General features: G+C 39.4%; 1 protein-coding gene across 1 annotated transcript; it reads left to right on the forward strand.

Moving 5' to 3' along the window:
* Nucleotides 1–302: 302 nt before the first annotated feature.
* On the forward strand, nt 303–24,954 carry LOC119371461 (uncharacterized). The gene is made up of 5 exons (XM_089724456.1): nt 303–1,026; nt 20,092–20,301; nt 20,518–20,910; nt 23,087–24,477; nt 24,581–24,954. Exons 1-5 carry the CDS (start codon nt 332–334, stop codon nt 24,952–24,954), a joined length of 3,063 nt encoding a protein of 1,020 aa, XP_089580582.1. The 5' UTR covers nt 303–331.
* Nucleotides 24,955–26,563: the final 1,609 nt, after the last annotated feature.

A 26,563-nucleotide genomic window follows, 5' to 3' on the forward strand; every position in this document is an offset into this window, starting at 1 on the left:
TGTCTTTAAACTTACCTATTTATTGCCACCTCCATGTTCTGTTTTGTCCCTAAATTTCCACAAACATGTAATAGTTGAGTATTTTTGACCACACATTTAAAAAAAAAAAAAAAGATAAAGTTGAACCGTGTTTAAAAATCCTTCGTTTGATTGATTTCGTCTGTACGTGGTGCCATGGCCTCGGTCTAGGTAAATTTTTCCCTATAAATATCTCTTCATATGCATCTTAAATCAGCAACATTTCTCTAATCCCTCATTATTTATAAGCAACTACCTATTGATTATGCCATCCTCCTTACACAAATCTCTCTCCTTCTTCGCCCTTAATACTATGTTTGTAATTATATTATTCTTTCATGTCCTTACTTTTACTTCTACTACTGCTATTCAAACTCAAGCAAATGCTCTTCTAAAATGGAAAGCTAGCCTTGATAATCAGAGCCAATCTGTCTTATCTTCTTGTTCTGCAACCAGTGCAACTCCTTGCCATTGGTTTGGTATTCACTGTCACAAGGATAAAAGTATCTCTGCAATAAGACTTGTGGATTCTCATTTAGAAGGCACACTTCAAAATCTTGATATTTTCTTGTTTCCCAAACTTATTTGCTTTAATGTTCGCAACAACTCATTTCATGGGAACCTTCCTTCCCATATTGGTAATCTTTCCAAACTCAATGTGTTTGACTTGTCTATTAATTTAATCTCCGGTACCATTCCTCAAGGTGTTGGAGTATTAAGCTCTGTCACATACTTTGACTTGTCAAGCAACCTTCTATCTGGCTCAATCCCAACTTCAATAGGAAACTTAACAAAGCTATCAATTCTAAAACTTTGTGAGAACCAATTTTCTGGTCCCATACCTCATCAACTTGGAATTTTGACATTTCTCACGATCCTTTCATTGTCATACAGTAATTTCTCTAGTTCAATCCCAGCTTCCATAGGAAACTTGACAAAGGTATCAACCCTTTATCTTTATGCCAATCGACTTTCTGGTTCCATACCTTCGGAAGTTGGAATGTTGAGGTGCGTTACTGATTTGGCATTGTCAGACAATGAACTCACCGGTGCAATCCCAGCTTCCATAGGAAACTTGACGAAGGTATCAAAACTTTATCTTTATGCCAATCGACTTTCTGGTTCCATACCTTGAGAAGTTGGAATGTTGAGGTGTGACATCCTACTGAGTCGAGTCATTTCATAGAGTCGAGTTGAGTCGGGCCGAACCAAACCCGGTTGGGGTAGAATGGGTTTATAAGTGGACTTACTTGAATGAGAGAAAAAGATCAAAGTATAAGGGTTAGGATTTACTTGCACTAAAAGATCAAGCTTGGGTATTAAGTTGTAACCTGTTGACTTTTGAGGTACTATTTAGTAAGTTTTACATAAAATCCCTTGATATTTTGATGGCCTACCCGTGATAATCATTTCACTTTCCCATTTTCATCTTTATCTTCATCTTCTTCATCTCCTTCCTTTCTCCATCCATTTTCATGGTAGTTAAGCATTAAGGCAACCTCTATTTTCTCCAAGTAAGTAGAATTTCTTGAAGCTTTATGTTATCCAACCTCTAATTGAGTTATATTGTAGATAAGTTATAAGAATTCTGATGTGTATAAGAGAAGTGAGTTCAAAGATTGTAGAAAAAGGAAGCTAAAGAAGAGCTCAAGCTTTTTGGAGTGAAGGTTTGATATCTCTTGGCTTTTACCATTTTCTTTGCATGAGAACTTATGTGGTGTGTTGATAATGAGACCATATGTTGCTTAATGTTGAGTGAGAGGCCTGGAAATGGTGAGAAAACATGGGATGAACTGAACAAATGAAGTAGATATTGAGTTATGCTGAAACAGGTTTTGCTGGAAAAAGAACTAGTGACTTCACCTTGATTTTGACCCTATTTCATGATGGAATTAGGAAGTTTCATAGAAGAGTTATTTGTTCCTCTATGTGTTAGCTTTACATGGGTTTTTGAATCACCCAAATCGGAGTTATATATTGAGAGATATGACCAAAAGAGTACAGACTGTGCAGGCTGGAAACACGTCGCGCGCTCGCGAATTTCATTTGCGCGCTCGCGACTTGTGCCTGGAAACTCTCTGACTCTCATTTGGTGCTTCACGTGCTCGTGACTTTCATTGCGCGCTCGCGAATTTGGCCTGGAAACTCACTGACTCTCATGTTTGCATCTCGCGCTCGCGACTTTGCAAGGCGCGCTCGCGACTTGTGTTTTTATGCTCTTTTGGACTTCGTTTTCAATGCAATTGTATTCCTTTGCTCAACTTGTATGCCTCCAATCATTTTAAAACAAAAAGACAACATTAGAACATGTATCAAAACAACATGCAAGCATGCAAATGATGTGAAATCAAGTAAACATTATGATTTATGAAGTTATGAAACTATTAATATGATGTTGTGTTATACTATTGACATACCAACATTATGCTCCATTGAGGTTAGGTAGAAACCATGGAGATAAGACCATGTCGCGACATAGGATAGCAGATCTGCGCCCCATACAGTTTGGTACTCCGGCTACAGGCCGTTGAGTGGATATGATTATATAGGCCATAGCAGCCAAGCATACAGTATTCATCCAGTTTCATACAGTTTTTTCTTATCACTTCGGTTTCACTATAACCTTATGGAGCCATACAGATATCTTGACTTAACATTGCATGAATCATACAGTATAATAAACAGAAAGAAAGACCATCAAGGTAAACTGAAAGTATCATGATATGTATGCTTATATGTGCCATATGTGTTTATATGGTTCTTTTTACACATGTATGTGCTTAATTGTTTCTTTTTATGTTGAGATATCCACTGAGCTTTATTTGCTCAGCGAGTTACCTGTTTAACTCGCAGGTTTTGAGACTGGACCGTAGAGAGTCAGCTTACAACTGCTGCAACTCATCTGTAGAAGACTCAGTCTTCAGGGTAGCTACTCATTTGGATGTGTATCTTTTGTCTATCCTTTTCATGGCATGTACAGGGCACTCAGTTGGGCCCATTCCATTTTGAAACTAGTAACATGTCTTGTAAATATTAAGTACATTATTAATGTAAACCACATCAACATGATATTATATTCAGTATACATTATGATTTCAGCATGACAGGACATAAAGTCAACCAGTTTGTAACGTCTCGGCTCGGTTTATTCGGGTTTATGGGTGGACCGGGAAGGGATGTTACAAATTTTGGTATCAGAGCCCTAGGTTGAGTTTCCCCGGGCTTGCATTCATAAGTCAGTATAGTGTACATGCCATGACTACCCTGATGAACTAAGCAGTTGTTGTTCTTTTAGGAGGATGTCACAGGAAGGTGAGAGCGAGTCACACGCCTCCAGAGCGGTTGAGGGTGAGGCTCCAGCAGCACCAGGTTAAGAGGTGCTGTTAAAGCAACTTGCAGATACTTTTAGACAGATTGCAGGGGTGATACCTCAAGCACCAGTAGTAATAGAAAGAGAAAGAAAGCCCCCACTAGAGAAGCTTCGAAAATATGGTGCGAAGGAATTCAGCGCTAACAAGGATGATAGTCCAGAAATAGCTGAGTATTGGTTAGATGGGACATCGAGAGTCCTGGAACAATTACAGTGTACACTAGAGGACAAGTTGCTTTGTGCCACATCATTGCTGATAGATGAGGCATACACATGGTGGACTACTGTTCAGCAGCGAGTATCAACAGAGCAGCATACCTGCCAATTCTTTTTGGATGAATTTAAGAAAAAGTTCATCACAGAGGCTTACCTTGATGCTAGAAGGAAAGAATTCTTATACCTTAGACAGAACAGAATGTCAATTTCAGAATATGAAAGAGAATTCACTAGGCTCAGCAGGTATGGTAAGGGATAGTGGCTACAGAAGCCGAGAGGTGTAAAAAGTTTCAGGAAGGCCTGAACGATGAGATTCAAATGGGAGTGGTAGCTTCCAGATTCAGAGAGTTCTCAGCTTTGGTAGAGGCAGCTCAGGAGATAGAGCGCATTCAGGCCAGTCAGCGTACCAGACGCCAGCGGTCTCAGCAGAGGAGAGACCAAACTCAGAGTGCACCCAGTACATATCAGTCGGAAAGCAAGAGATTCAGAGGTGCTAGTATTTCAGCCGGTTCTAGGCCTTCCTTTAGCCAAGGCGCAGTTAGGGGTGCTAACATGCCAGCGGTATCAGTTGTGGCTAGTTCTGCCGGTGGTAGTCGAGGTTCAGGCAGAGGAACTGGTAGAGGCACCAGTAGAGGTGCAGAGTCAGCTGGTTATACTTTTCCACCTTGTGAGCATTGTGGCAGACGGCATGGTGGAGATTGTTGGTGTGAACCCCTCCCCAAATATCATATGCGTACAAATGCATGTGACTAAGGAAGAAATGCACGTGATGTGTGTGAGTCGCCACCTTGTTTAATTATTTTAGGGTAAACGAGAAAAAACCCTAAGTGACTCCGATTTTAATTAACCTAGTTACTAGATTAATCATCCCAATGTTTAAGGCATGGCGTGCAAACCCGAGATGGATCCCGAGACTATGTCATGCTGATTAACTAACCATGAATGAATGCTTGAATGCTTTGCAGGATGAATGACAAGTTTAAAATGATTTCGACTTGCCGCTCGGGGTGAAATCCCGAACGTGCCTACGTACTTCCGTTTGAATGGAAGATCAAAGTCCACGTAGTTCGATAGGCCTTCTTTGAAGAGCTTTGAATGGAGATGCTTTATGCATGAGTGTGTGTATGCTTCGTGCATTTTGTTTAGGCATTTTGCCAAAGAGTTGATTTTTAGGCATTTGATGCCAAGAATGTTGATTTTAATGGCTTTTAGCCAAAAAGATTAATTTAGGCAATTGTTGCTAAAAATTGATGTGATTTAGGCAATTTATTGCCAAAAATTGATTAGGCGATTTGTCGCCAAAATGATTAAGGCATTTGTGCCAAAAGTTGGTATTTGAAGGCTTTTAGCCAAAAGATTTAGGCAATTTGATTGCCAAAATGATTGATTTTAGGCGATGGTCGCCAAAATGATTGATTTTAAGGCTTTTAGCCAAAAAGAGTGATTTAGGCAATTCATTGCCAAAAGTTGATGATGGGGCGATTGTCGCCAAAATTGATTACTTTAAGGCAATTTATTTGCCAAAAGTAATTGTTTGAAGGCTTTTAGCCAAAGTAATTTTATTTAAGCGATTTGTCGCTAAAACAGAAAGATTAATCTCACTTATAGGCAATTTGTTTGCCAAAAGTGATTGTTTGAAGGCTTTTAGCCAAAAATTGTGATTTAAGCGATTTGTCGCTAAAAAAGTGGTTAATCTAATTTATAGGCAATTTGTTTGCCAAAAATTGATTGAACCGTGGGCAATTTGTTGCCAAAATGTGGTTGATTTAATTGTAGGCAATTTGTTGCCAAAACGTGATTGATTAAGGCTTTTTAGCCACAATTATTGATTAATTGGACTTAAGCCAGGCTGTTCGAAATAAAGGCAATTAACCGTAGTTATTGATTAACTAGGTCCTTTTAGCCGATATTATCGGATTTAAGCTTAATACCACGATTATTGATTAACCGGGCATTTAGCCTAAATTTATTTACTTGAGGCAGTTTATTTGCCTAATTACGATGTGAATGCATTTATGCAGTTGTAGAATTATTCGGAGTAGAAGAGAAGCATGCATGAAGTGCTAAAATTAAAAAGGCAGAGTTTAGTTCATGTACCTGATTTAATCAACGGCCACTTCTTAACTCCAGGTTAAGCTCCTCGTTAAGGGAATATTAATTAATTTAATTTTAGTAATCAATTAACAGAGCAAGAAAGTAAAAAAGCTAAAAAAAAAAAATGCAAAAAAGCAGTAAAGAATCGCAAGGAGCGTGGGGGGGGAAGGAGCGTCCGTCAACACAGACTGAGTCTCTCAAAACGGAGGTCCCAGGGCCACTTTTATAGGAAAAATAAGCCCCGAGGGCGGTCCTGCCCGCCCTGGAAGGCGGGCGTGCCTGCCCTCGAGGGCTGGCCGGGCGGGCGTGCCCGCTTGGCTGGGCGAACGTTCCCGCCCTGGCTGGGCGGTCAGGCCCGCCCCTTGAGGGTGGGTGTGCCGTGTGCTCTTTTTTTCGTTCCGGAGGCTTCTCCGGCCGGACTGTTTGCAGTCCTGGAAAATTGGCTTTTTGAGCCTAAAAATTTGAGTATTCACAGTTGCCCCCCACTGGATATCATAAAAATGATTTATGAGAGCCAGTGGCTGTCTGAAGGAGCAAATTTTGAGGATGGGCAGAGGAGGAAACCCCGCCATGGTTTTTTTCCTTTGAAATGAAATGATCAAATGCATGGATTTATGATTGCAATTTAAAGATGTTTTTGCCTTTGAGGACTTAAAAGGAAATTTTACCTCTTAATGAGGGTTTGAAAAGAGATTTTGCCTCTTAATAAGGGCTTGAAAAGAGATTTTGCCTCTTAATGAGGACTTGAAAAGAGATTTTGCCTCTTAGAGGACTTGAAAAGATGTTTTGCCTCTTAATGAGGGCTTGAAAAGAGATTTTGCCTCTTAATGAGGGCTTGAAAAGAGATTTTGCCTCTTAGAGGACTTGAAAAGAGATTTCGCCTCTTAGAGGGCTTGAAAAGGGATTTGTTTTGTTTTTTTCTTTGAGAACCAAGGGTCCACCTAAAGTCGAAATGACCAAATGGCTTGGTTTTGGATGAAAAATGGTTGGTTATTGGTTAGGGCTTCACCCTAGGTGTTAACCATTAACCGGGTTCTACCCTGGGTTTGTGTAAAAGAGATCGACGATGGTTGGGTTTCACCCTGGGTTGTGTATGTTTTTTTTTTTTAACACTTGCCCCTGAATCCGACTTGGAGGATTTTGCCCCCTGCTTGAGAGACGTGATGCCCTTATTAGCTGAAATAGAATTTCTTCTTAATGAAAGACTAAAAATTCCGTGATTACTTCTGTGATGGGAGGATGGCGAAGGTTCTTATCACTTCTTGCCCCCAAAATGGTGCCGACCATGAAATACTTCAAAACATTGGTGTTGTACTTTTCCAAATCGATTGAGGAATCAAAGAGAACAAAGCCACTTATATGACTCGAGGAAACGGACAATGTGGATGACATCGCTCGTCTGAAAGGATCGAAGAAACGATGGTCCGAGTGGAGATGAGGTATTAAAGAATTGCCTCTCAACGATTATGTTTGACATTTTTTAGGGTTGTTTTGGAAACCCTGGGGATTGAATTGACATTTTCCTCTCTCTCTCTTCTCGAGGAATGACTCAAAGAGTGACGTTTTCAAAACGAACTTTTGAGAATGACTCGATTTTTGTGACTCGTTGTGGAATGTCCACTGGTGATGGAGACTTGATTTTAGAGACTCAAATTTTTCTTTTAGTGACTTTTGACTCGAAGGAACTCAGTGATTCCTGGAAAAAATGATTTATATACTCCCAAGGAGACCTTTGAAAGGGATTTTTTTTTTTTTTTTTTGCCTTAACTTTTGCCTAGTAGCCGCCCTTTCGGGTTTTCGACTCTAGCAAGCTCTTTGCCCCAACTTTTACCTAGACCGCCCTTTCAGGTTTTCAGCCTAGCGGGCTCAATTCTTGCCTGAAGCCGCCCTTTCGGGTTTTCAACTCCAGCTTTTATTTTTCTTTTCTTCTCTTTTTTTTTATTATTATTTTTTTTAATTTTTTTTTTATATTGGCAAAGAGAAAATGTCATTTATGATACAAACTTATGTTTGTGACCGCGCCTTTGTGGCTGCCTACGTATCTCCAAGAACTCTTCGGGGGATGGGGAGAATCAGGTCTTTCGTAGTTCCTTCCGGGATGCGAACTTCGTGCTCGGCTGGTGCGGAATTCATCTCCGACTTGATGTTAGTGCGGAATTCCTTTCCGTCTTGATGCGGAATTTATTTTCGACTTGCTGTTGGGGCAGAAATTCAATTCTGACTTAATGCTGATTGTGGAATTCATTTTCGATTTGATTTCTTCGGGATTTCTTCCCGGCTTGATGTCTTTGCAGGATTTCTTCCCGGCTGGATGTCTTTGCGGGATTCCTTCCCGGCTGGATGTCTTTGCGGGATTCCTTCCCGGCTTGATGTTGATGCAGAATTCATTTCTGACTTGATGTCTTTGCGGGATTCCTTCCCGGCTTGATGTCTTTGCGGGATTCCTTCCCGGCTTGATGTCTTTGCGGGATTCCTTCCCGTCTTGATGTTGATGCAGAATTCATTTCTGACTTGATTTCTTCACGGGATTCCTTCCCGGCTTGATGTCTTTGCGGGATTCTTTCCCGACTTGATGTCTTTACGGGATTCATTCCCGATTTTGATGATGTTGAATCAACTTATTGACTCGAGCTCGTATGATAGTGATGACCCTAGGCGAATCTGACTTTGTTGTTGTAGTGGTTTTACCACTGGTTGACTGAAATATGACTTGTATTCATCACAAAGAGTTTTGAATACCCACATTGTGGTGGTAACTTGAGTGGCTTGAGTGAAGAAGCTTTTATGCTTTGAGTTTGTGGCTTCGCCATGTTTGAATTCTTGAGGTTAATTTGATTCCTTTTCTTGAACTTTATCTTCCTCTGAATTTGAAACTTATTTCCTCAATGGTTCTCCTCTCCATAAGGAATTTTGAGGAGACTCTTCCTTTTCCTGGTTTTGAGAAATGATCCTTGTTTATGACTGCTTCTTTTAACTTGCTTTTTTCAAAATGTGAGCAGCCGCTTGGTCTTTGTCCTTATGGCTGAAATGATTTGTCATCTACCCTTGATGGGCTTGAATTTAACGGAGAGCTTGCAGTTGACCCGTTTTTGACAACTTGATTTCCTGTGGCTTTGTCCTTGATTTCTTTCTTTTGTGCAGAGGTTCCTTTTGACCCGTTTTTTCCTTTTGCTTGCTTAGAAGCAGCCTCTCCATAAAGAATTTCGAGGCAACTTGATTCTGAGATGACTTGAGTAGTGTATGGATAGCATTGCGACTTCGTGCAGACCCAACCCAATTCCAAACATAACTTCTTTATTATGTCGCTTTTAAGCTCAAAATTCAGACACCTCTCTGTCGGAGCTTCTTCCATTCCTGGGTTTTCGGAGAAACCATTCTGGCCCTAACCCCTTCAATCGGCTTTGCCTCGATACTGTTTGAAGTCTTGCGTACCCTTTGCTGGATCCTTTCCATGATTACCCTTCAAAACTTCCCCTTTGATGGTGCTTCTTAGGATGCCCCCAGCTTTGATTGATGCAGAGCAAATGAAAGGATGAATGCATTTTTCTTTGCCAATTTTTTTATTATCCTTTTTTTTTTGTCATCATTTTTTTTATTTTTCAATTTTTTTTGTTATTTTTTTTCGATTTTTTTTTGTGCTTTCACAGCAAAGGATAGGGAAAGAGTATAAACATGATTGGAACGTAAATTGATCCCTTTTTATTGATAAGACAAAATTTGTGTACAAAAGACACTTAGATTTACAAATTTGAATTGAATGAAAACTTGAAGGGAAATGAAAATGAAAAGAAAAGAAAACTAGACCCTAAAAGATAGACTCTAGGTGGACTGTGATGGACTAGGATTGGATTGACTGTAGTAACTTTGTTCTTCTCGATGCTTAAATCGATCAGGCAGGTTGTTGTTGGTCTTGAACAATTCCTTTGTTCTTTTGGAGGTTTGATCTCAACCTTCTCAGACACAAACTTCATTCATTTCTAAGAAAAGTTCGAAATGATCGAACGATTCTTGTTCAGCAAAATTTTTTGCATTAATCCCATGGTTAGGCAAGGGATTGGTTGATGTTCAGCTTGCTCTTGGGATGATGGACCCATTGTCAACCAGGTCTTGTAGACGATTTTTCAAAGTCCAGCATGATTCGGTCTTGTGCCCATGTCCTTGATGGTACTCACAGTATTCATTGGCTTTGAAATTCCGGGGCAGGGGGTTTGGTAATGGCCTTGCTTCTAAGGGCTTCAGTAAATTTGCTTTCACTGCTTCTCGGAACACCAAAAGGATTGGCATGCCGAGATCGGTGTATTGCCTCCTTGGCTGATTGTTTCCCAAATTCCCAACACGTAAAGGATTCGTGGGGATTATACTGGCTATTTCATTTGTCTCACTGGACCCAGCATGATTCTGCTTCTTGTATGAGTCTTCTTTGAGTTGACCCAACTGGATTAAGTCTTCTACCTTAGTTGCAGTTGCAATGAGCGATTGGAACGTAGGCAAGTACTGTGTTTGAAGCTGTGACTGGTAGACAGGCAGTAAATTCTTGATTATTATGTCAACTTGTTCCTGTTCAGAGGGTCGGTTGATCATTTGAGCAGCTTTGGCTCTCCACCTCGAAAGGAATGAGGAGAAGGTCTCATTGTTCTTTTGTTTAGTGGTTTCTAGCTCCCTCCGGGTAACATCCACTTCGACATTATAATGGTACTGCGTGTTAAAAGCATTGCATATGTCCTCCCAATTCTTCATTTTGGAACGATCCAAGCTTACAAACCATCTTAATGCAGCACCAGTCAAAGATTGCTGAAACAACTGAGCAAGGAGCTCACTGTCCAGGCCAAACGGGTTGAGGGCACCCACATACATTTTCAGGTGCGTTTTGGGACAAGTGGTTCCATCAAACTTATCCATATTAGGCATCTTGAATTTTGTAGGTAATCTTGCTTCGGGGAACAAGGACAAGGAGTCCATGTCCACCACTTCCTTGTGTGTCTTGAGGGCAGTAATAGACCTTTCCAACAGTTCTAGTTTCTCTCTTATTTTCTGAGCTTCCAGCTCAGAAGCAGTTCTGGCGGGCATGTCATCTAGGTTTAAGGTAGGGTTTGTTGGTTCAGCAGTAGGCCCCTGATTGGAGGTGGCAGGTCCACTTCCCCCGGCTGAAGCCCCATTTCTATTACCATTACCCAATTCAGCTATCAGGGCGGTCCTCTGTGCAGCTAAGGCCTCATTCATTCTGGCCTCCATCCTAGCCTCCAGTTGTTCCATAAGGTTTTAAATGTCAGACAGTGATGCCATTGGTGCAGTTGGGGTTGTTGGACTTGTGGGTGAGAGCTCAATCGGTGTTTCGGGTACGGGTGGTCTTTTGGAGGGGCACCTGTGAAAGGACATAGTCAAAATGATTAGACTATCCTATATAAGGCATTTTCATATGGTATGTGAGATAGTGTGAGGTAGGGTGGGACACCCAGGATAGGACCCAATGGGGTGTGATATGTAAGGTAAAGTGCTTAGGGCTGGACACCTCGACTTTTCGAAAGGCCCCTAGTTCTTAAAGAATTTTTTTTTTGGGCCTTAAGGGCCAAAATGTGAATTTTTAGGCCTTCGGGGCCAAAATGGGAATTTTTGGGCCTCTGTGGCCAAATTGTGAATTTTGGGCCTTTGGGGCCAAATTGGGAATTTTCGGGCCTTTGGGGCCAAATTAGGAATTTTTGGGCCTTTGGGGCCAAATTAGGAATTTTCGGGCCTTTGGGGCCAAAATGTAAATTTTAGGGCCTCTGTGGCCAAATTGTGAATTTTTGGGCCTCTGTGGCCAAATTATGAATTTTTGGGCCTCTGTGGCCAAATTGGAAATTTTCGGGCCTTAGGGGCCAAAAATGTAATTTTTCAGGTCTCAGGGACCAAAATGTGATTTTTCGGCTTTTGAAATGGAATGTTCTTTTTAATGAGATGATATGTCATGAATGCGCACAACATCACGTCATACTTCGTTTAATGATATGATTCGTATCATTGGGTGCATACAGTCCTAAAGGATAGGTTCTATAGGCTATGACACAAATAGAGAATTGGCTTATAAGGGACCCTTGAACCTTGAGTATAGATATACCTAACCACATGTGAAACAAAGAGTTTCACGTGGGTCCAACAGTACGCATACCCATGGGCCACCCCCAAAAGGATTAGGAGTGGTTTGCGGTAACAGGGAGGACGCTTTGGTTGTCCGTCGACATAATCAAAGAGACCTGCCGATCAGCGCTACTTGCTATCCAGACTCAGAAGTTTGAACAGAGAGAGAAGAAATTCATTTGAAATCCTTTTTTTTTTATGCAATGGAGAAAAAGATTCTCAATCGTGCAAATAAATCAACAAATTTAAATGACTTAAAGTAAAGTTCAATTAGGTCCAAATTCTCCTTATTAAGCATTCTTAAAGAAAGAATACTTAATTTGTTTTTTTTTTGTTGGGGTACCCTGCAAAACAAAGCATTGTAAAATAATACCCTAAAGAAGGGCAGGTTAGTTTACACAGCAATTGTAGTCCTCTTCATGTAAAATGATTACATGATTCCCCAGTGAAGTCGCCAAACTGTGAACCCCTCCCCAAATATCATATGCGTACAAATGCATGTGACTAAGGAAGAAATGCACGTGATGTGTGTGAGTCGCCACCTTGTTTAATTATTTTAGGGTAAACGAGAAAAAACCCTAAGTGACTCCGATTTTAATTAACCTAGTTACTAGATTAATCATCCCAATGTTTAAGGCATGGCGTGCAAACCCGAGATGGATCCCGAGACTATGTCATGCTGATTAACTAACCATGAATGAATGCTTGAATGCTTTGCAGGATGAATGACAAGTTTAAAATGATTTCGACTTGCCGCTCGGGGTGAAATCCCGAACGTGCCTACGTACTTCCGTTTGAATGGAAGATCAAAGTCCACGTAGTTCGATAGGCCTTCTTTGAAGAGCTTTGAATGGAGATGCTTTATGCATGAGTGTGTGTATGCTTCGTGCATTTTGTTTAGGCATTTTGCCAAAGAGTTGATTTTTAGGCATTTGATGCCAAGAATGTTGATTTTAATGGCTTTTAGCCAAAAAGATTAATTTAGGCAATTGTTGCCAAAAATTGATGTGATTTAGGCAATTTATTGCCAAAAATTGATTAGGCGATTTGTCGCCAAAATGATTAAGGCATTTGTGCCAAAAGTTGGTATTTGAAGGCTTTTAGCCAAAAGATTTAGGCAATTTGATTGCCAAAATGATTGATTTTAGGCGATGGTCGCCAAAATGATTGATTTTAAGGCTTTTAGCCAAAAAGAGTGATTTAGGCAATTCATTGCCAAAAGTTGATGATGGGGCGATTGTCGCCAAAATTGATTACTTTAAGGCAATTTATTTGCCAAAAGTAATTGTTTGAAGGCTTTTAGCCAAAGTAATTTTATTTAAGCGATTTGTCGCTAAAACAGAAAGATTAATCTCACTTATAGGCAATTTGTTTGCCAAAAGTGATTGTTTGAAGGCTTTTAGCCAAAAATTGTGATTTAAGCGATTTGTCGCTAAAAAAGTGGTTAATCTAATTTATAGGCAATTTGTTTGCCAAAAATTGATTGAACCGTGGGCAATTTGTTGCCAAAATGTGGTTGATTTAATTGTAGGCAATTTGTTGCCAAAACGTGATTGATTAAGGCTTTTTAGCCACAATTATTGATTAATTGGACTTAAGCCAGGCTGTTCGAAATAAAGGCAATTAACCGTAGTTATTGATTAACTAGGTCCTTTTAGCCGATATTATCGGATTTAAGCTTAATACCACGATTATTGATTAACCGGGCATTTAGCCTAAATTTATTTACTTGAGGCAGTTTATTTGCCTAATTATGATGTGAATGCATTTATGCAGTTGTAGAATTATTCGGAGTAGAAGAGAAGCATGCATGAAGTGCTAAAATTAAAAAGGCAGAGTTTAGTTCATGTACCTGATTTAATCGACGGCCACTTCTTAACTCCAGGTTAAGCTCCTCGTTAAGGGAATATTAATTAATTTAATTTTAGTAATCAATTAACAGAGCAAGAAAGTAAAAAAGCTAAAAAAAAAAATGCAAAAAAGCAGTAAAGAATCGCAAGGAGCGTGGGGGGGAAGGAGCGTCCGTCAACACAGACTGAGTCTCTCAAAACGGAGGTCCCAGGGCCACTTTTATAGGAAAAATAAGCCCCGAGGGCGGTCCTGCCCACCCTGAAAGGCGGGCGTGCCTGCCCTCGAGGGCTGGCCGGGCGGGCATGCCCGCCTGGCCGGGCGGGCGTGCCCGCTTGGCTGGACGGACGTTCCCGCCCTGGATGGGCGGTCAGGCCCGCCCCTTGAGGGCGGGTGTGCCGTGTGCTCTTTTTTTCGTTCCGGAGGCTTCTCCGGCCGGACTGTTTGCAGTCCTGGAAAATTGGCTTTTTGAGCCTAAAAATTTGAGTATTCACAGTTGGTTGGTAACTGGTAAATGTTGGATATGCGGAGCATCAGACCATCAGAAGAAGGATTGTCCTAAGAGGGCAAAAGTTCTTACACAGTTCATAGCAGGCAGAGGTAGAGGTGAGACCTCCGGAGGGCAGAGACAGCAAACAGAGACGGTGGACAGACCCGATGCTAGAGGTCCAGCCAGGGTTTATGCTATGCGAGCCAGGGAAGATGAGGAAGCTCCAGATGTAATAGTTGGTGAGTTTTCTTTATGTGATCATACAGTTTATGCTTTAATTGATCCTGGATCATCTCATTCATACATTAGCATACCTAAACCTTGGGTTAAGGGGTTAGCAGTTGTGTATGTGAGTCAGGGTATGTTGGTTACTAATCCATTAGGAGATGTAGTAAAAACCCATACAGTGGTCAAAAGCTGTCCAATTGGTATACATGGAAAAGAGTTTTAAGGAGATCTTATGGAGTTGCCATTTAGAGAATTTGATGTGATTCTGGGTATGGATTGGTTATCCAGACATCAGGCTATAGTTGATTGTGCAAAGAAAAGGGTGACATTATATACAACAGCAGGGGAAGAGATAATAGTAGTCGGGAAGCGGCGAGATTTTCTGGGTAATGTGATATCAGCCATGGCAGCAAAGAGATTAATTCAGAAGGGTTGTGAAGCATACTTGGTATGTGCATTACAAATAGAGAAAGAAAAGTCAAAATTGCAAGACATACCAACAGTGTGTGATTATCTAGACGTATTTCCAGAAGAGTTACCAGGGTTACCACCAAGGAGGGAAGTGGAGTTTACCATAGATGTCTATCCTGGAGCAGCACCAGTATCAATTGCATCTTATAGAATGGCACCAGCAGAGTTAAAAGAGTTAAAGATTCAGCTACAGGAGTTATTGGATAAAGGCTTTATCAGACCCAGTGTATCACCTTGGGGAGCACCGGTATTATTTGTAAAGAAGAAAGATGGATCATTCAGATTGTGCATTGACTACAGACAACTGAACAAACTGACAATCAAGAATAAGTATCCATTGCCTCGAATCGATGATTTGTTTGATCAGCTAAAGGGTGCAGGTATGTTTTCTAAGATCGACCTTAGGTCGGGATACCATCAGTTGCGGATAAAGGAAGAAGATATCGTTAAGACTGCATTCAGGACCCGATATGGTCACTATGAATTTTTAGTAATGCCATTCGGTCTCACAAATGCACCAGCGGTTTTCATGGATCTCATGAACCGTGTGTTTCATTCATATCTGGATCAGTTTGTGGTGGTGTTTATAGATGACATTTTGGTCTACTCCAGAGACAGGGTTGAACATGATAAACATTTGCGGATTGTACTTCAGACACTGAGGGATAAATAGTTGTATGCCAAGCTCAGTAAGTGTGAGTTTTGGCTGGAAGAAGTTTCTTTCTTAGGACATGTGGTGTCATCGGAGGGTATCAGAGTGGATGCTAAGAAGATTGAAGCTATTGTTGATTGGAGACCACCCAGAAATGTCACAGAAGTTCAAAGTTTTCTGGGTTTAGCCGGCTATTACAGAAGGTTCGTAAAGGGATTCTCCATCATTGCATCACCTTTAACAAGATTATTGAAGAAAGCAGTTGTATTCCAATGGGATGATAGGTGTCAGCAGAGTTTTGACACTTTGAAGAAAAAGTTGACTGAAGCACCCGTGTTGACCCAGCCAGTGTCAGGTAAAGACTTTGAGATTTACAGTGATGCCTCTTATACTGGGTTAGGATGTGTACTCATGCAAGACAGGAAAGTGGTAGCTTATGTTTCCAGACAGTTAAAGCCACATGAATTGAATTATCCAACCCATGATTTAGAACTGGCAGCCATTGTTCTAGCATTCAAAGTATGGCGGCATTATCTGTACGGTGAAAAGTGTCACATTTACACAGATCATCAAAGTTTAAAGTATTTACCGACACAGAAAGACTTAAATTCAAGACAACGGAAGTGGATGCAGATTCTGGCTAATTATGATTATGTCATTAATTACCATCCGGGCAAAGCTAATGTGGTAGCTGATGCCCTTAGCCGGAAATCATTGTTTGCTTTGAAAGCAATGAGAATCAGTATGGAGTTGCAACAGCAAGGAGTTATTTTAGCACAGATGCAAGTACAGCCATCTTGGGTTCCAAAAGTTGCAGAAGCACAGAAGAAAGATACGCAAATAGCACTATGGGTTAAACAAGTGCAGGAAGGCCATGGTGGAAAATTCAGATTGAATAACAGTGGAGTATTATTCTATGAAGACAGAGTTGTTGTACCACAGAAAGGGGAGATCAGACAGAAGATTCTGCATGAAGCTCATAACAGTCCATACACAATGCATCCAGGTAGTACCAAGATGTATCAGGATTTGAAGAAATGCTATTGGTGGCCAGGCATGAAGACAGACATCGGAAATGTTGTAACAAGATGTTTAACATGTCAACAAGTAAAAGCAGAACATCAATTGCCAGCTGGGTTGCTTCATCCAATAACAGTGCCAACATGGAAATGGGATCAGATCACGATGGATTTTGTTACTGGATTACCTCAGACGCAGCGGAAGCATGATGTAGTATGGGTGATTGTCGACAGATTAACTAAATCCGCACACTTTCTACCAGTTAGAATGGACTATTCTCTGGACAAGTTAGCAGAAATTTATGTTAGCGAAATAGTTCGACTACATGGAGTTCCATCATCCATTATATCTGATCGTGATCCAAGGTTTACATCGAAGTTCTGGGGTAAACTGCAGGAAGCATTAGGAACGAAATTGCATTTCAGCACTGCATTTCATCCTCAGACAGATGGCCAATCAGAGAGAGTAATTCAAATCCTGGAAGACATGATGAGATCATGTGTAATAGAATTTGAAGGTAGTTGGGACAAATATGTACCTCTCATGGAATTTGCTTACAACAACAGCTACCAATCGAGCATTAAGATGGCACCATATGAAGCATTGTATGGCAAACAATGCAGGACACCTGTGTGTTGGACAGAACTTAGTGAGAAGAAGATTTTGGGTCCAGATTTGGTTAGAGAAACAGAAGAGAAAGTGTAAATCATCAGAAAACGGCTGAAAGAAGCAAGTGATCGACAGAAGTCCTATGCTGATTTAAAGAGAAAGGATATTGAGTACTCGATCGGTGATAAAGTATTTCTAAAAGTTTCACCATGGAAAAAGCTCCTAAGGTTTGGACGAAAGGGTAAGCTTAGCCCTAGGTTCATTGGTCCATACGAGATTGTTGAACGTGTAGGACCATTAGCCTATCGCCTAGCGTTACCTTCAACCTTAGATCGGATTCATAATGTTTTTCATGTATCAATGTTAAGGAGATACAGATCAGACCCATCACATGTGTTATCAGCAGAAGAGATTGAAATTCAACCAGATCTCACTTATGAAGAAGAACCTGTTCAGATCCTAGCCAGAGAAATTAAAGAATTACGGAACAAGAGAATAGCATTGGTAAAAGTTCTTTGGAGGAATCATAAGACAGAAGAAGCAACTTGGGAATCTGAAGACACCATGCGACAACAGTATCCGCAATTGTTCACAACAGTTAAACTTCGGGACGAAGTTTTTATTTAGGAGGGGAGAATTGTGACATCCTACTGAGTCGAGTCATTTCATAGAGTCGAGTTGAGTCGGGCCGAACCAAACCCGGTTGGGGTAGAATGGGTTTATAAGTGGACTTACTTGAATGAGAGAAAAAGATCAAAGTATAAGGGTTAGGATTTACTTGCACTAAAAAATCAAGCTTGGGTATTAAGTTGTAACCTGTTGACTTTTGAGGTACTATTTAGTAAGTTTTACATAAAATCCCTTGATATTTTGATGGCCTACCCGTGATAATCATTTCACTTTTCCATTTTCATCTTTATCTTCATCTTCTTCATCTCCTTCCTTTCTCCATCCATTTTCATGGTAGTTAAGCATTAAGGCAACCTCTATTTTCTCCAAGTAAGTAGAATTTCTTAAAGCTTTATGTTATCCAACCTCTAATTGAGTTATATTGTAGATAAGTTATAAGAATTCTGATGTGTATAGGAGAAGTGAGTTCAAAGATTGTAGAAAAAGGAAGCTAAAGAAGAGCTCAAGCTTTTTGGAGTGAAGGTTTGATATCTCTTGGCTTTTACCATTTTCTTTGCATGAGAACTTGTGTGGTGTGTTGATAATGAGACCATATGTTGCTTAATGTTGAGTGAGAGGCCTGGAAATGGTGAGAAAACATGGGATGAACTGAACAAATGAAGTAGATATTGAGTTATGCTGAAACAGGTTTTGCTGGAAAAAGAACCAGTGAATTCACCTTGATTTTTACCCTATTTAATGATGGAATTAGGAAGTGTCATAGAAGAGTTATTTGTTCCTCTATGGGTTAGCTTTACATGGGTTTTTGAATCACCCAAATCGGAGTTATATATTGAGAGATATGACCAAAAGAGTACAGACTGCGCAGGCTGGAAACACGTCACGCGCTCGCGAATTTCATTTGCGCGCTCGCGACTTGTGCCTGGAAACTCTCTAACTCTCATTTAGTGCTTTACGCGCTCGTGACTTTCATTGCGCGCTCGCGAATTTGGCCTGGAAACTCACTGACTCTCATGTTTGCATCTCGCGCTCGCGACTTTGCAAGGCGCGCTCGCGACTTGTGTTTTTATGCTCTTTTGGACTTCATTTTCAATGCAATTGTATTCCTTTGCTCAACTTGTATGCCTCCAATCATTTTAAAACAAAAAGACAACATTAGAACATGTATCAAAACAACATGCAAGCATGCAAATGATGTGAAATCAAGTAAACATTATGATTTATGAAGTTATGAAACTATTAATATGATGTTGTGTTATACTATTGACATACCAACATTATGCTCCATTGAGGTTAGGTAGAAACCATGGAGATAAGACCATGTCGTGACATAGGATAGCAGATCTGCGCCCCATACAGTTTGGTACTCCGGCTACAGGCCGTTGAGTGGATATGATTATATAGGCCATAGCAGCCAAGCATACAGTATTCATCCAGTTTCATACAGTTTTTTCTTATCACTTCGGTTTCACTATAACCTTATGGAGCCATACAGATATCTTGACTTAACATTGCATGAATCATACAGTATAATAAATAGAAAGAAAGACCATCAAGGTAAACTGAAAGTATCATGATATGTATGCTTATATGTGCCATATGTGTTTATATGGTTCTTTCTACACATGTATGTGCTTAATTGTTTCTTTTTATGTTGACATATCCACTGAGCTTTATTTGCTCAGCGAGTTACCTGTTTAACTCGCAGGTTTTGAGACTGGACCGTAGAGAGTCAACTTACAACTGCTGCAGTTCATCTGTAGAAGACTCAGTCTTCAGGGTAGCTACTCATTTGGATGTGTATCTTTTGTCTATCCTTTTCATGGCATGTACAGGGCACTCAGTTGGGCCCATTCCATTTTGAAACTAGTAACATGTCTTGTAAATATTAAGTACATTATTAATGTAAACCACATCAGCATGATATTATATTCAGTATACATTATGATTTCAGCATGACAGGACATAAAGTCAACCAGTTTGTAACGTCTCGGCTCGGTTTATTCGGGTTTATGGGTGGACCGGGAAGGGATGTTACATGAGGTCCATTACTGATTTGGAATTGTCATACAATCAACTCACCGGTGCAATCCCAGCTTCTATAGGGAACTTGATGAAGGTATCAACTCTTTATCTTTATACCAACCGACTTTCTGGTTCCATACCTTGGGAAGTCGAAAGGTTAAGATCCATTACTGATTTGCAATTGTCATACAATCAACTCACCGGTGCAATCCCAGCTTCCATAGGAAACTTGACGAAGGTATCAAAACTTTATCTTTATACCAATCGACTTTCTGGTTCCATACCTTGGGAAGTTGGAATGTTGAGGTCCATTACTGATTTGGAATTGTCATACAATCAACTCACCGGTGCAATCCCAGCTTCTATAGGGAACTTGACGAAGGTATCAACTCTTTATCTTTATACCAACCGACTTTCTGGTTCCATACCTTGGGAAGTCGGAAAGTTAAGATCCGTTACTGATTTGCAATTGTCATACAATCAACTCACCGGTGCAATCCCAGCTTCCATAGGGAACCTGACGAAGGTATCAAAACTTTACCTTCATATTAACCGACTTTCTGGTTCCATACCTTGGGAAGTTGGAATGTTGAGGTGCGTTACTGATTTGGCATTGTCAAACAATCAAGTCACCGATACAATCCCAGCTTCTATAGGGAACTTGACGAAGGTATCAATACTTTCTCTTCATACCAACCAACTTTCTGGTTCCATACCTTGGGAAGTTGGAATGTTGAGGTCCGTTACTAAATTGCATTTGTCAAACAATCAACTCACCGATGCAATCCCAGCTTCCATTAACAACCTTACTCTCTTAGAATTATTAGCAATACATGAAAATAGATTGGGAGGTCACCTACCAAATGACATATGCCTTGGTGGACAACTTCAATATTTCTCTACATATGGAAACAATGTTACGGGTCCCATACCAAGGAGCCTTAAAAATTGTAGCAGCTTGATAAGACTCCGTCTTGAGAGAAACCAACTCACTGGAAATATATCTCAAGATTTTGGGATATATCCACACTTAAACTATTTGGATTTAAGTGATAACAAATTCTATGGTGAGCTTTCATGGAAATGGGAAGATTTTCACAATTTGTCAAATTTGAAAATCTCCATGTAACACCCCTTCCCGGTCCACCCGTAAACCCGAATGAACCGAGTCGAGATGCTACAAACTGGTTGACTGTATGGTCTGACATGCTGAAAACATACTATATATTGAATATAAGAACATGCTGGTACTGTTTACAAAAATAATGTCATTTATATTTACAAAACATGATACTAGTTTACAAAATGAAATGGGCCCAACTGAGTGCCCTGTACATGCCATAAAAAGGGTAGACAAAGATACATATTAAAATGAGTAGCTACCCTGAAGACTGAGTCTTCTACAGATGAACTGCAGCAGTTGTAAGCTGACTCTCTACGGACCAGTCTCAAAACCTGCGAGTTAAACAGGTAACTCGCTGAGCAAATAATGCTCAGTGGATATCTCAACAGATAAAGAAACAATTAAACACATACATATATATAGAAAGAACCATGGAAACATATATGGCACATATAAGCTCACACATTATGATCCTTTCATGTTATCTTGATTATCTTTTGTACTATTTATACTACTGTATACTTCATGAAATGTCATGTCAAGATATCTGTATGGCTCCATAAGGTTATAGTGAAACCGAAGTGATAAGAAAAACTGTATGAAACTGGATGAATACTGTATGCTTGGCTGCTATGGCCCATATAATCATATCCACTCAACGGCCTGTAGCCGGAGTAACAAACTGTATGAGGTGCAGATCTGCTATCCTATGTCGCGACATGGTCTTATCTACATGGTTTCTACCTAACCTCAATGGAGCATAATGTTGGTATAGCAATAATATAACACAACATCACATTAATAGTTCATAACTTCATAATTCATAATGTATATATGAGTTCACATCATTTGCATGCTTGAATGTTGTTTTGGTACATGTTCTAATGTTGTCTTTTTGTTTTGAAATGATTGGATGCATACAAGTTGAGCAAAAGAATCCAATTGCATGGAAAAAGAAATCCAAAAGTGCAGGAAAAGACAAGTCGCGAGCGCGCCTTTTGAAAGTCGCGAGCGCGTAGAGTGCAAATTGAGAGACAGTGTGTTCTCAGGCACAAGTCGCGATCGCGTACTTGAAGGTCGCGAGCGCGTAGTGTGCCAAATGAGAGACAGTGAGTTTTCATGCCAACTACGCGAGCGCGCAATGCTAGTCGCGAGCTCTTCCAGGCCAAGGGCCAACTTCGCGAGCGCGCACTTGAGAGTCGCGAGCGCGTAATGTGCCAATTGAGAGTCAGAGAGTTTGAAGTGAAAGTCGCGCGCGCGCAGTGCAAAGTCGCGGCGCGCGACGTGCTTCCAGCCTGCGCAGTGCAGGGTCGCGACGCGTTTCCAGCCTGCGCAGTCTGCACTCTTTTGGTCATATCTCTCAATATACAACTCCAAATTGGATGATTCAAAAACCCATGTAAAGATAACACATAGAGGAACAAATAACTCTTCTATGACACTTCCTAATTCCATCATTAACTGGGGTCAAAATCAAGATGAAGTTACTGGTAAAATTTCCAGCAACCCCTGTTTCAACATAAACTCAATATTCACTTCATTTATTCAATACTTGCTCTGTTTTCCCCTGTTTCTCACCATTACCAGTCCTCCCACTCAACATGAAGCAATATTTGTCTCATAGCAACACACCACACAAATCTCATACAAAGAAAATGAAACATAACAAGAGATATCAAACCTTTACTCCAAAAACGCGTGAGCTCTGTTCTAGCTTCTTTTCTCTACACTCTTTGAGCTTCCTTCTCCTATACACATCAAAATTCTTATAACTTATCTACAATATCACTCAATTAGAGGTTGAATAACAGAAAACTGCAAGTAATTCTACTTACTTGGAGAAAATTGAGGTTGCCTAAATGGATGGAGAAATAAAGGAAATGAAGGAGATGAAGAAGATGAAGATAAACATGAAGATGGGAAAGTGAATGGGATGATTACGGGTAAGCCATCAAAATAGATGTGAAACTTCCTAAATGAGACCTCAAGTAAGAAAAGGCTACAACTTAATACCTAAGCTCAATCTTTTAATGCAAATCACTCCTCACCTCTATACCTTAATCTTTTTCTCTCACTCAAATAAGTCCACTTCTAATCTCATTCTACCCCAACCGGGTTTGGTTCAACTCGACTCAACTCCATGCAAGACTCGACTCAATGCAAGACGCAACTTAGTAGGATGTCACACTCCAAGAATAATATATCAGGCACACTTCCATCTGAACTCAGCAAGGCAACTCAATTGCATTTGCTTGACCTCTCATCTAATCATCTTGTGGGGAATATACCGAAAAAATTGGGAAAGTTACAATTATTGTACCTTTATCTTGGCAACAACAAGATTTCAGGTGACATTCCTAAAGAAATTGGTATGTTACGTGATCTTTCTAATCTTAATTTGGCTGCAAATAATCTTAGTGGATCTATTCCCAAACAGCTTGGTGAATGCTCAAACTTACTCTTCTTGAACCTCAGTAAAAATGAATTCTCTAGTAATATCCCCTCAGAGATTGGGAATTTACACTCTCTAGAAAGCCTTGATATAAGTTATAATTTGTTCAAAAAAGAGATACCAGAGCAGCTTGGACAATTACAAAGACTAGAGATTTTGAATCTCTCCCACAATTTATTGTCAAGTTCTATTCCAACTACTCTTGATTACTTGATAAGCTTAACATCGGTGGATATATCCTATAACAAGTTAAAGGGCCAGATTCCTAATATTAAAGCTTTCCATGAGGCTCCATTTCAAGCACTGAGAAACAACAAAGACTTGTGCGGTAATAACACCAACTTAAAGACTTGTGATTCCTTCATAATCAAAAAAACCATAGGAAAAAAAGAAAAAAAAGTAATCAAACATATTGTTCTTCCAATCTTGTCTGCCAGTTTGTTTCTGTTCTTTCTCTTCATAGGATGTTTTTTCATTTTCCGTCGAAGAAGTATAAGGAGGAAAGCCAGGTTAAGTAGTGAGGAAGGTGTTCATGCAATATGGAGCCCAGATAAAGATCTACAATATGAAAACATTATCGAGGCTACAGAAGGTTTTGATTCTAAGTATTGTATTGGAGTGGGAGGGTATGGAGTTGTCTATAAAGCTGTGTTGCCAACAGGTAGAGTGGTTGCTGTGAAGAAACCTCATAACCAGTCACAGAATGATGAGATGTTGAATGTGAAAGTATTTGAAAATGAGATTGTTGCACTGACAAACATTCGCCATCGGAACATTGTGAAGTTATATGGATTTTGTTCTCATGCTAAACACTCATTTTTGATTTATAACTTCATAGAAAGAGGAAGTTTGAGAAAGATATTATGTGATAAAGAACAAGCAAAGGAGTTAAATTGGAGTAAAAGGCTAAATGTTGTTAGAGGAATAGCCAGTGCATTGTCTTTTATGCACCATGATTGCTTCCCTCCAATTATTCATCGAGACCTTTCCAGCAACAATGTCCTACTAGATTCAGAATTAGAAGCTCATGTCTCTGATTTCGGTACAGCAAGGCTCTTGATGCCCGATACATCAAATTGGACTGCATTTGCTGGAACATTTGGATACACAGCTCCAGGTAAACACCTGGACGTCTTAATTAGTCTAAAATATATGTATTTGACATATTTTGCACCATTATCATTATTGTAAACTAATGGTTGTATTGGAAATTTTTCCAGAGCTAGCTTACACAATGGTGGTCAATGAAAAATGTGATGTTTATAGCTTTGGTGTGGTAGCACTAGAGATAATAATGGGAACACATCCAGGAGATTTCATTTCATCTCTTTCGTCATCTTCAGCAACAACGAACCAGCAAACCCTATGGAAAGATGTGATTGACCAATGCCTACAAATTCCTCAAAAAGGAGATGCTGAAGGCTTGATTTATGTTTCCAAACTTGCATTTGCATGTTTGAGTATGAATCCTCAATCTCGGCCAACCATGGAACAAGTTTCTTCAAAACTAGTTGCTAAATGGCATCCATTAACAAAGCCATTTTCTGAAATCAAATTAGGAGAGCTTTTGCTTCAAAATGGCCAAACTACCTAATCCTTTATTATTGTTCATGTGTACATCTTATTTAAAATCCATTAATAAATATGATAATATATGCGATATTGGTAAAAAAAAAAATTAGCATAAAATTTTTGATAATTGTGGAAAATTTATGCTGATTGGTATTTGTATTATTGGTCGAACCAAAAAATTAGAGATTTATGATAATTTATGAGAAATTAGTTCAAATTCAAAATTGCAACAAAATTTATGATAATTACGGGAGGTTATTATAATTAATATTTGTGTTATTTGTTATGATAATTACGGAAGATTAATGATAATTAATATTTGTGTTATTTGTTTAATGGCATGATCTATATTCCAACGAAACGTTTATAATAATAGGATTATAAAATCAACAACCATAAAAGAATTCAGATTATATGAAAAAAATACTTACTCCATCCCATTTTGTTCGCATGGTTTGACAAAATACGCATATTAATAATTTAGTCAACAAAAGTTATTTTACCATTTTATACCATTAAGTAATTAAGATATTAATAGAAGTCATTCATTCAATCAGCAATCATAAAGGTTATTATGAAAAAGTAATTATTTATATTTATAAATTTAGAAACCTTGCAAATATTTTGAACATCCAAAAAAGAAATAACAAGCAAACAAAATGAAATGGAAAAAATATGTGTTAATTATAATTTATATATTTTAATTGTACAAACTGTAAAATATACTAATATTGAGTAACTAGTTCCGCAGGTCTATATCTAGTTAAATTAGTAATTTGAAAGCAAGTAGTTTTGTTTAAACTTGAAAACTTTATACAACTTTTTGATACATTACAAAATTATGAAAAATCCAAACAGTGACACCATTGTTTTAATTAAAACTAAAATAAATAAATAAAACGAATAGTTCTTAAGCATTGCAATTTCTAACTAATAATTTAATCATCATGGCACCCTTTTTTATTTCTTACTCTTTATCGCTATTTTTGGGGAAAAAATATTTTTAAAATTTATGTTTTTTTCTTTTGAAAATTTGCTTTCAATTCCTTATTCTGTTCTTCTCACTTACTACTATGTTATTAATTATATTATCTTTCCATGTCCTTGCTTCTGCGGCTGCTATTCAAACTCATGCAAATGCACTTCTAAAGTGAAAAGCTAGTCTTGAAACAAAAAGCTAAGGCTGTAAACGAGACAAGCTGCTTATGAACTGTGTGAGATTCGGCTTAATAAAAGCTCGCTTGAGCTCGTTCGATAAGATTATCGAGCTAAGTTCGAACTTGGGTCATTAGCTCACGAGCCCGCTTTATCGTGCCGAGCTCTTGAGGTAACTCGTGAGCCAAAATCAATTAAAATCTATATTAAAACGACGTCATTTTGATTAATATATTTTGAGCTCGAGCTCTGTTCATTTATGCTTATCGAGCTGAGCCTGAATCGAGCTCTAGCTGGGCTATTTTTAAACGAGCTGAGCTCGAACTTAGATTTTTGAGCTTGAAAAGAACTCGAGCCAAGCTCAAGCTCGAGTATATTCCTATTGAGTCGAGCTCCAACTCACTAAAGCTCGACTCGGCTCGTTTACAGCCTTATTTAGAGTCAATTTATCTTGTCTTCTTGGTCTCCAGCCAATA

The sequence above is a fragment of the Jatropha curcas genome, chromosome 7 (genome assembly GCF_041381405.1).
Source record: "Jatropha curcas cultivar XTBG-Jc1 chromosome 7, XTBG_Jcur_1.0, whole genome shotgun sequence".
NCBI classification, from domain to species: Eukaryota; Viridiplantae; Streptophyta; class Magnoliopsida; order Malpighiales; family Euphorbiaceae; genus Jatropha; species Jatropha curcas.

Excerpts from the sequence above, each read along its gene's own strand:
- LOC119371461 (XM_089724456.1), top strand. The coding sequence starts at position 332 with ATGTTTGTAATTATATTATTCTTTCATGTCCTTACTTTTACTTCTACT. Across the intron at positions 1,027-20,091 it reads TCGGAAGTTGGAATGTTGAG|GTCCATTACTGATTTGGAAT; the intron begins GTGCGTTACTGA and ends TGGAATGTTGAG. Across the intron at positions 20,911-23,086 it reads TCAAATTTGAAAATCTCCAT|GATGTCACACTCCAAGAATA; the intron begins GTAACACCCCTT and ends GCAACTTAGTAG.